The sequence below is a fragment of the Acipenser ruthenus genome, chromosome 6 (assembly GCF_902713425.1).
Source record: "Acipenser ruthenus chromosome 6, fAciRut3.2 maternal haplotype, whole genome shotgun sequence".
Lineage (NCBI taxonomy): Eukaryota > Metazoa > Chordata > Actinopteri > Acipenseriformes > Acipenseridae > Acipenser > Acipenser ruthenus.
The window spans coordinates 21,113,605-21,124,771 of NC_081194.1; the positions used below are offsets into that span (position 1 = coordinate 21,113,605).

General features: G+C 36.2%; 1 protein-coding gene across 5 annotated transcripts; it reads left to right on the forward strand.

The window, feature by feature from the left end:
• armc1l (armadillo repeat containing 1, like) lies at positions 1-4,819 on the forward strand. 5 transcript variants are annotated; one of them, XM_059025213.1, is made up of 8 exons: positions 1-109; positions 491-657; positions 1,666-1,830; positions 2,474-2,565; positions 3,276-3,465; positions 3,619-3,735; positions 4,088-4,162; positions 4,235-4,819. In XM_059025213.1, exons 3-8 carry the CDS (start codon positions 1,678-1,680, stop codon positions 4,424-4,426), a joined length of 819 nt encoding a protein of 272 aa, XP_058881196.1. In that variant the 5' UTR covers positions 1-109; positions 491-657; positions 1,666-1,677; the 3' UTR covers positions 4,427-4,819. The 5 variants fall into 5 exon arrangements, with proteins under 5 accessions (XP_058881196.1, XP_033874970.3, XP_058881195.1 ...); XM_034019079.3 differs by having other exon boundaries at positions 2-109; positions 491-703; positions 1,648-1,830; positions 4,235-4,818; XM_059025212.1 differs by having other exon boundaries at positions 2-109; positions 1,648-1,830; positions 4,235-4,817.
• The last annotated feature ends 6,348 nt before the right edge of the window (positions 4,820-11,167 follow it).

Genomic DNA, 11,167 nt, shown 5'->3' on the forward strand with positions numbered 1-11,167 from the left:
AATTAGAACTTTGAACTTCATGAAGTGGGAAGCCTAGTGACCAATCAGAGCGAGACGTGCGAATATTTGGATTTTGCTTTCGGATAGAATTGGGGGAGCGTTAGTTGTGGTAAGAAGAAACATCGAGATTCATAATATATCGTACAGAAAGTTAGTAGCTGAGAATGGTTATCATCAGACATTCATTAAATGTCATAAGTATCAAATAGTAATTACATTGCGGGTACCCGGCATACCTTGGTTCAATTTACAAAAAAAATGGGTGATAGATGAATCGATACCGCCGGTAAGCGTTACGAACGTGGTATATATATATATATATATATATATAATTTTTTTTATAAAATTACATTCAAATTTAACGTGATTACCGTATCTAAATTTAAGTCGTGCGATTTTTGTGGCTTTCTGACTTAAACTGTAGCATGTCTGAAGAAACATAAATTAATCATGTGTTTTTAAATGTACAATTTGATTACACTGACTACAGGCCTCCAGTGAAACTCCGAGTGGTATCATTCATCAGTAATTTACCAGCACAACAAAAGGCAAGGATACACACAGAGAAAAACGAAGGCCTGCACGCCTGGTGTTTTTGTGCTCCCGTCATCGTCGACACCACCACCACCACCATCATCATCATCATCATCATCAGAGGTATACTAACTTGAACAATTCAGCTGTGCTGCATGTGCAAACAAAGGTATTGTGTACTGTATTTAAAAATGGACTGGATAATGATGTGTTTCGTTAGGTTTTCTGGTAGTTGCAGAAAACCTAACGAATGTAGTTGTGAGCTAAAACTTCTGCATATTAATTTAAATCATAAACCCGTTGTTGAGATTTGGATTTTGTAGTTTAGTGAGCACGTTTAAACACGACTTATGTTTTGTTTTCTGAATAATTTACAGTAACGCAAGAGTGTTTTGCTGTAATGCTCATTTTATCTTATGCGGTCTTTGTTTTATGTTCATATTTTCATTCTGGACATGGAGGATGCGGCTTGACAGTGTTTTATAATGGTACTGTTACAATTGTTAATGTAAGCTTTCCAAATAAGATATACTTACTATATTATTACAGAGCATTTAAATCATATAATAACGTCTAAACAGTAAAAACAAACCAACAATAACAACAAGAAGGCAACAGGAGGCAAACAACGAGCCATATATTATTTTACATTTTTTTTGAACTGGGCGAGTCGTTTTGCCTTTGTGTTTTAGGCTCACTCAACTCGCAAAAAAAAAAAACTGCCGCAGATAGGGCATTCTGTTTCGTCTACACAGTGAGTAATCGTTTTGTTTTTTTAAGCACCGTGAGTCTATATTAACAGCAACATGCCAAGAGGAGGCCTCAGTCAAAATGAGCTCTCCGAGGATCTGTAATGTTACTGTATTTAAAGATGCTGTGTACAATAAGGGTTTGCAGACATTGTTACCTTTGCATAACTGATTTCACAACGGAATTATATTTTAATGAAATGGAAAAACATATGTCAACTGTACTGTATTCTCAATCCCCCTACAAATACCTGTATGTGTTTGTTTTCCTATGGTTGTTAGCTGTTTGTATTCTGTTCAACAATTTTTATATCGACTTACATTTTATTGTGTGTGTTTTTTTTTGTTGTTTTTTTTTGTACAGTAAGAGTTTTTTTTACAGATAGGCTTAAAGATGATGGACGCATTGTCTGTCGTGACCCAGCTGAGAGATTTGGCTTCAGAACCCCAAAATAGAGAAGCTATTGTTCAGGATCAAGGGTGCCTTCCTGGTTTGGTTTTGTTCTTGGACCATCAAGATTCACAAGTGCTGTTCTCTACATTACAGGTAGTGAATGCGCTTTATTTGTCTTTCGTATTTTATGCCATAAGGTTAAGCCAATAAATCAGAGTTCATTGTAGTATTTATTATTATTATTATTATTATTATTTTTTTTTTTTGTTAGTCTTGTAGGTCTATTTCACTCAATTTTATAGTTACCCTTTAAAATGTCACCAAAGTTATACACAACTCCCTTTTATTAACTTCTGGGTTTTGAAGATGTAATTTATAACCTTCTGCTGCATGAGAATGACTGTTTGGCTCAGTGTGATGTAGTGGCAAACTGGTCTAGGTGCATAAAGCTACATTATTTAAAATTGTAGTAAATCGTCAACATCCACTATGAACTGGCAGGGAATAATTGAAACATAAATATGTGAAAAATAGCTGCATGGTCAACAATTCAGCTTTCTAATTTCTTTCACTGGTGAACAATACTTTCGCTGTTCACAGCTATCGGTAATAGTATTGAAGACAAGTGCATGATTGTGGACGGACCCCATTCAGTGCTAAACAAATATTATTTTATTTGCTTTTATGCACCAGACTGAAATTTTTGTTTTAAAAGAGCTCATGTGCTGCTTATTCAGAGTTTCCATGTACCAGCAGTTTTTTATTTAATATGCCTTTATTGCTGTCTCAAACTTAGGCTCTTCGGTATCTAGCAGAATGTCCTTCAAACATAGAGATAATGAAACATGAGCTTGGAATGATGGTGAGCTTGGAGCACCTAATGGACCAGTAAGTTATTCTAATTAAATAAATTTGGCAAGGTATCTAACCTCTGAATAAGTATTATTTGTTTATTTAGCAGACACCTTTATCTAAGGTGACTTACAGAGACTAGGGTGTGTGAACTGTGCATCAGCTGCAGTCACTTAAAACAACGTCTCACCCAAAAGACGGAGCACAGGGAGGTTAAGTGATTTGCTCAGGGTCGCACAGTGGGTTAGTAAGTGAGCTGGGATTTGAACCGGGGACATCCTGGTTACAAGCCTTTTTCTTTAACCACTGGTCCACACAGCCTCCTGTATTTGCATTCAATTTTAAAATGACCATATTCCTGGAAAGGATGTAGGGGGAAAAAACATAGTATCAAGAAGTGTACTGTAAGAACACAAAAGAGCATTTACGCTATTGAAAATATAATGGTTTTAAAAGCATCTGATAGTCCAAAATCCAATAAAAGCTTCTGTCTTTGGTCTTATTGACTTCATATTTTGCCTAGATGTTAAAATAGTATTACAGGGTTAACATTTCTCCTGGAATCTCAGGAACTGCCCTGCACACATTTTAGTTAACATGTTTAATTTTCTTCCACCAGCTGTTAGTAGATGCAATAGAAAGACGAGTTTGTTTAACTAATACAAAAGCTCCTGCTCCCTGCCTGTTCAATACTAACAAGAACATCTGTGTTAACGCAGTAGCTGACTTACCATCTTGTTTTGTAGGGGTGAAATCAATGAAGAAATCAGTGTGTTAGCAAAGGATGTGTACGATGTATTAAATTCCCCTGTTAACAACGTAGCTGTCGGGACTCCAGAGGCACCCAGAAGAAAAGCAAAATCACAGTTTTTTATTAACAGTTCAAACAAGAAGGCTAAATCTGTTACCCTTCACATCCAAGGATTGGATAACACAGTAAGACAGTTTTCCTTCTTATGATTTCAATTTTCTACTTGCAACCTTTTGATATTACAAGTGTGGATAAAATAAATACATAAATAAATTTAAACTAGCTTCAAAGCCGGTTGCTTTTTCTCTAGCCTGTTTTGTTTTTCTGCCCATTTGTAGGATAATAGAGGTCTTTGTGAAGAAGCTTTGTTGAAAGTTAAGGGAGTAATCAGCTTTACATTCCAAATGGCTCTCAAGAGATGTACTGTGCGGATTCGTTCTGATCTGGCAACAGAGGTAAGCCATGAAATCAGCTATTTTCTAACAGTTTGATTTATAAGTTGATGTGTCTTAATCTTTTTTCTTTATGTAATTTTTTTTTTTTTTAATGACAGTTGAAAATCAAATACACAATGTATGTGTATGAATAGCAAAATGTCAAAACCTTAAATAAAGCCAAAAATACTTTCGGTAAAGATTTTGTGAAAGAGGTACTGTTTTGTGTATTGAGTTTATTGTGAGACGTGTTTTAAAAACTCTTAACATTTCTGAAACAGGAATATTCTGATACCTGTTAAATGCTTGTTTCAAATGTAATGCAATAACATGTGTTTCTGACAAACTTTTCCATGCTTTTTTTCTTTTTTAGTCACTGGCATCGGCTATCGCAGCTACTAAAGTTTTGAAGGCACAACAGGTTGTGAAAAATGAAACTGGAGAAGAGGTAAAAAAGGATAAACATAAAATTTACTAAGTGTTTCATTTGATTACATTTGTCTTATTCTTTGTTTTGTAGGTCTTAATTCCACTCAACACTACAGACACAGCAGTTCAGGAAAATTCCAATTTACCAGATTATCTGCCTGAAGATGAGAGTCCAGAAAAAGAGGTTGGCAAAGCAGTTTCACGAACTGGAGCAAAGCAGGATGCCAATGGAAGTTGGCTGAATGCTGCTGCAAGCTTCCTTACCAAAACATTTTATTGGTGAAATACGACATGAACTTTCTTGTTTTTTTATATGAAAGGATTACTAAGGATTATAGAAAGATAGTCTTGCCCAGCACCTGATTATATTTTATGTGAATATTAACCACTTTCTTTTATGAAGCTATTTGCCATTACAGTATGGTGTGCTTAAATACAGTAGATTTACAAAACAGGATTCTCTGAGGAAAGTCTGCTAATTATTCAGCATGCTTGTCAAAGCTTTTTTCTTGGGAGGGATGGGCATTTTCTCATCTTTGTCCCTTTTAAAAATGTTTTTTTTTGTGGGAGTTCATGCTGTAATTTCATTTCATTAGGTTATTTCAGTAGATTGTACAATGGAAATTAAAAAAAAAAAAAAAAAAAAAAAAAGTTTCTTATTTCATCCTTTCTGTTGTGTCAAAAAGGGGATACACATTTCATTAAAGCTTGAGTTTTTTAAAGATTGAGAAATAGTGCTGCTTGATATTTAAGAACTACAAATCTAGACTGGGTTAATAACGGGACAGGTAACTTCCCAGTTTTTTTTTTTTTTTTCTGGATCCAAATATTAGCTATACAAAAATGCTGTATGTTTTTTTCATTTAGATCATAAAATGCCAATAGTTTATTCCAACGTCAGAGTAATACCTTTAAGCAGCCCACAAGGCTCCAGGGCTGTACGTTTAGATTTTTAACTACTGGCCTCTTGGGCCACTGAGCTAGTGTTTTATCTGGCCCAATATATTTATATATGTTTTCGTGATGGTTTTTATTTTCAGTATGTTTCTAACTGTGGGCGGTAACCGAAGGGAGTCCACGTCTCAAAAGAAAAAGTGGCTAAGCAAAGCATTTCAATATATTTTACTTAAGCCATTTAACATGTGCACATTTGTGTGCGTGTCATAAAATGGAAATACTATTACGATTTGAAAATGTATGTGTACAAATTATACTAATTTTTCCACAGCAAACGCACAACCGAGCTGTTACCATGTAGTCACAGCAACACTACAACTGAATTATAATAATCTTAGGGATGGGTCAGTGCAGACATGCCAACTGCTAACGGCGCTATGGCGAATGGGGTATATACAACGATTTTTATAAAATAAATACATAAATGATGGATAGTCTCTGAACGTTTAGAAATAGCATTTCAATATCGTGTGTTTTCCGGTGTATTTTTTTTGTAGCGAATTAATGGATCTTAAATAATACTGTATTTCACTGACAGTTTATTGTGGCATTTTAACTGACATACTAAAAGCTTCGAGCCGGGTTGCTTAGTAACCAGTTGGGGTCCTTCAGAAACCGCTGCTCAGATGTCGCCTTGCTATTATTATCAGTCGCTCGTTTACTTGGTTGCTTGTCAGTAAGGCTGTAATAAGTCATGGTGGACACGGGTTCTGTGATTTTAGTAGGACATCGAACTTTACCAGCACAACTTGAAATTACACCTTAACCAAAACAAAAACGCTTTCACGGTTTAGCTAATGATGTTGAACTAGCTCGGTTGCGTTACTTTACAATGTAGCCGTTCACACTCATTTTTTTGAGCGCTGTCAACATACATGAAGGTGCAACTCTACTGCCCGATTTTGTCAACCTGCAGCTGCATTTTTCAATGACTGTCGAGTCATTGAAAAATCAAATCAAGCGAAGTAGCTCGGCATAGCTGAGAAAGCAGTGTTTTTGAGGCCATTCTACTGACGACAACTGCAGCACAGCGTGAATACCGTGCTACAATGAAATGCGACGTTTACTATCATTTTCTGCATTAAAAATTTTAAAAAAAAATAAAATGCAACCTGTACCACAGCAGAAGCAACAGTTGCACAGTCGTTCAACTTCAAACGTTATTTTTTAAAGGTATATAAAACCTAGTTTTTTGTTTGCTGTTCTGTAGAAACCGTACCAAATGCTCTGTAAAACGAACATTTTTGTTTATAGTTCTATACGCTGTGAAGTTTACCGATTTACAGGACTTGAACCTGGTGTTGTGAAAACCATAACTACATATTTAGATAAATTTTACCCTTTTCCTACTTCTATAGACAGACCAATTTAATGTTTATGTAGGTACTGTATGTTGTTTTTAAACCCGTTATTTGCATATTAAACTAAGGACCATAATTATTCTACAGTAAATGCTGTTTGAAATCGTTGCCAATTGTATTGCCTTGTTTTTAGCTAATGTTAACAGATACCTGCTTGAGTTCCTCTGTAATTACTGTACACAGTAGTTTCTGCAGCTGTTGCTAGCCAGTTGTGTAACAGCTTCTGGGAGCACGGCACTGGTGCACTTTGAATGTGTGAACTGAAATAAAATAATGTATATAGCTAAGAGCTAAAAGAAGGAAGCCAAATTGGGGTAACATTACAATTAGAAAGGTAATTTAACTTGATGAATATAAATACATACTAAAAGCAGAACAATGCAGTTACCGATCAGAAAAAGCAACATAATTGGAATGGATAGTAACGCCAACATTTGCACTGACCATTAAAAGTAAAACCAGGTATGTTCCTTGTTTTGAATTTCGTTTATTTAGCAGACGCCTTTTATCCAAGGCGATTTACAGAGACTAAGGTGTGTGAACTATGCATCAGCTGCAGTCACGTACAACTACGTCTCACCCGAAAGACGGAGCACAAAGAGGTTAAGTGACTTGCTCAGGGTCACACAATGAGTCAGTGGCTGAGGTAGGATTTGAACTGGGGACCTCCTGGTTACAAGCCCTTTTATTTAACCACTGGACCACACAGCCTCAGAATAAACAAAGTAACTTGACTTGGATTAATCTGAGGTCAGTACTTAATGGCCAGTTGTAATTGGTAGTAATGTTAAACTACTGGAATGCATTTTCTATTGTTTTGGCCAGGTTGCAATATTTGCACTATTCAGATTATTTAACAAGATTAACAAGTTATTTGTTAAAATTAAACGGATGTAGAATATTTAGGTTGCTATATGATAGGTGTTACTTTATTTTGAATACAGCAAAAATGATTATTTGGTTATTTGCGCCGCATTATGGTACTGTTGCTTTAATTGGAAGAGATACACAATGCCATGCAAGTCAAATCTCAAGGTTTACCTGTGAAACAATTTTCAGAGTCTCACAGCAATGGATTCTCACGTTTGTTATTGTTTGCGATGTAGGGAAGCTAGGGAGCGGAGGAAATTGATGGTATGTCTTTAATATGTCTATGGTTTCGTATTTTTGTAAAACGCAGCTTCTTTTTTTTAATGTTGACCAATAATAACACTATGTAACACAATTTTTGTTCCTGGGTAGTAAGTGTTATTTCCTAATTGCTTATGCCTCAAAAGTATAGAAAATGGCTATTATTCCCCACAAACTTTGCTTTTGTGACCAGGACAGTGATATTTTGAATTTTACCTATTTCCAATGAGAAAATGGGTGAATTTGTGTCTTTTCGTTCACATAAAGTCAGAAAAAAACATATGAATCCAAATTAACATGTATTTATACTAAATTAATACAAAAATGACTACAAAAGATTTAGAAGTGAGTAGTTTTTCGAGATTTACGATTATACTGTAAATCACTTTCACGAATCAGCCCCCAAATGTAGTCTCCCATCATGTTCTCGTTAGTGTCCTTGGTAGCAGCGTTCAAAGTCCAGTATATCTTGGTGGAAGCGCTCACCTTGCTCCTCCGAGTACGCTCCTATGTTCTTGAATTTATCAAGATGAGCATCAAGGATATGGACTTTGAGGGACATCCTACAGCCCATTGTGTCATAGTCTCAACCAGCTCCACATAGTTTTCGGCCTTGTGATTGCCTAGGAAGCCCCGAACCACTGCGACAAAGCTGTTCCAAGCCGCTTTCTCCTTACTAGTGAGCTTCTTGGGGAATTCATTGCACTCCAGGATCTTCTTTATCTGTGGTCCGACGAAGACACTGGCTCTTTGCCTCAGACAGCTTAGGGAAGAAGTCTTGAAGGTACTTGAAGGATGCCGACTCCTTATCTAGAGCTCTGACAGATTGTTTCATAAGGCCCAATTTGATGTGCAGTTGTGGCATCAGCACCTTCCGGGGGTCCACCAGTGGCTCCCACTTGCCGTTGTTCCTCCCCACAGAGAACTCGGTCCGCTTGGAAGGGTCCACCATGCAGAAGTAGCAGTTGCTTGAGTGGTCAGTGGGTTCCCGCCAAATTCTTGGGATAGCGAACTTCATGGCTCTCTTTTCCCCTCTGTACCATCCTACAAAAATACATTTATTTCACCCATGCCTAATGTCTAAGAGATTCTCGCAACATTTTTCATATATGATATATTTTTTCAATAACATTGAAAATTGTAAAACATTTTAAAATTAAAAACATTTACAATTTTAACAAATTTTATAACATAAAATTCCGAGCAACAATTGTCCATCTTACGTTCCAGAGTTTTTTTGTAGTGCTCGCAGGTGAAATGAGGTGCCCAGGGTTTGTCTTGATCCCCGACAGGCATGCCGAAATATGCCTTGTAGGCCTCACACATCTTAGCAGATGCTTCCACGGAGTACTTTTTCGCTCTTGTCTTGATAAATTGGCCGCAGACATAGCAAAATGCGTCTGCCGGATGCTTGCAGCCTCTTGATGCCATCTCAGAAAAATGCAGATAGGTATCCACTTAGGCAGGTGGAACTAAACTGAACTGGTGGGCTTAAGGCCCCTGTATTTATACTACTATTTATATTACTGGAAAGTTCTAGAAGTTACTCAGCACTGAATCTATCTGAAATGTTCTGGAAAATAGGTAAATTTCAAAATATCACTGTCCTGGTCACAAAAGCAAAGTTTGTGGGGAATAATAACCATTTTCTATACTTTTGAGGCATAAGCAATTAGGAAATAACACTTACTACCCAGGAACCAAAAAAAAAAAAAAATTGTTACACGGTGTAATCAATCACATTCACACACGAACTGAAGATTTTATTAAAACTGAAAATCAATAAAAAAAGTATATTAAACTAATTTTCTCAGTATATACAAAATGTGTAGATTTGTGCTTTTTGAAAGATTTACATGTTAAACCAGATCACATAAAAACACTCACTGTTAAATGTAATTTTTTTATTGTGTGTGGTGTACCCATACTATTTCTTTGTTTTATTTATTTAATTTCATCTCCACAAAAGGAGCAAAAGCAGTTTTCTTTTCATGACTAGCTACAGCGTATTTGAATAGGAAACTATTCAAATTTTCCATACCTAATAATAAACACTTAAAACAATAATCATAATAAAATATATTAACAGTCCTTCTCAGAGCGTTGTCGTGTGTGTAGCCTCTCCCAAATCAGCACCAATCTTGAGCGATACCAACGATTCCTGAAAAGATTGTGAATGGCATTTTTGACCTGAACAGATCGGCTCCCATATCAGAAAGTTAGACCATTCAATCCCGTATCTGGGTATCCACTGGGACATCTTGTGGATTTTTCGCTGCAGTTACAGCAGACAAAAACCTGCTATCTTGACAATGTTGAATTCACAACCAATAATGCTGCTGTTTTATCTGCAATTCTGGGAAACTGATGGCAACCATGGCAGAACATTGAATGTAAACAATCTTTCTTTCCTACTTTTATCTGAAGATACCTTTGAGGTTTTGACAATTTATCATTTTTTGTTTAGTTACTCCAATAAAATGTATCACATCTTCTCTTTATCTATCATCTCTGGTCTAATATGGCTACCATTTCACCAATCAACAACTAATGTTGCAAAGAATAAAAGTTATGTATTTGCACTACAAAAGTACACGGGTCCTGTGATAATTTAGAACTGCAGATACTCAATTCTATAACAGTATCTTATTCAGAAAAAAAAAAACAAACAAACTACTAAACATTTGTATTTAAATAAACATAGCAATGTCCTCGTATTTATGCTTCAGTTAAAAGACCGGGGGGTGGGGGTGGGTTGCATGGGCAAGGTCCTCAATAATTTTTCACGATTGGCTACGGCCCTGTATACATTATACTAGTTCAATGTAACCGACCCAGTTGGGTCTGTGGTGCTTCATAACTACAGGTCAAACCACGATCTCTACCGGCCGCCAGGCCATGGTTAATATCGAACCCGGGGCTGGTTTTGGACTGTGCTTATCTCTATCGAGAGACCTATATATAGATATATAAAACAGATGACTAACTATCCAGGCTTTCAGAGGTAACTTGTGTGACAACCAGTTATTTTTGGAAGGAAATGTAAACCTTTCCCTGGGCAGCTCATACAGGGTTGGCTCTCACCTATATTTTAGTTTTTTTTGTTCATAGTTCACCCCTCACAGCTCCTGTGTGCAGTGGAACAAAATGACTTTTGTTTGGAGGCATTACTAACAATGTATGCTAGTAACTTCAGCAATTGCACGTGGCACAGAATCTCAAAACATGCATGTCAAAATCTGTGACCTACATGGTGTTTAAAGCCGAGACTTGCATTGAGAAATAAAGAAAACTTAATAAATCAGTTAGAAAAGTTTTTCAATTACTTCAAAAGACACTGAAAAAGACTTCCAGTTGAAATGTTTGTTATTGAGTTATGTTTTTTGTATTTCTAAATTCACTATTGAGTGTTGAACAGTTATGGATGATATGCTTACATTGACCTCATAAGAAAAATATGCAACCCTTACAACCTTAACATCAGTTTGATTTATAGATTTAAAATCTTAATTTCCAATGCCTGAAGTAACAGTATATACCACTTTAACAGCATATACCAATAAACAGAAGACAAG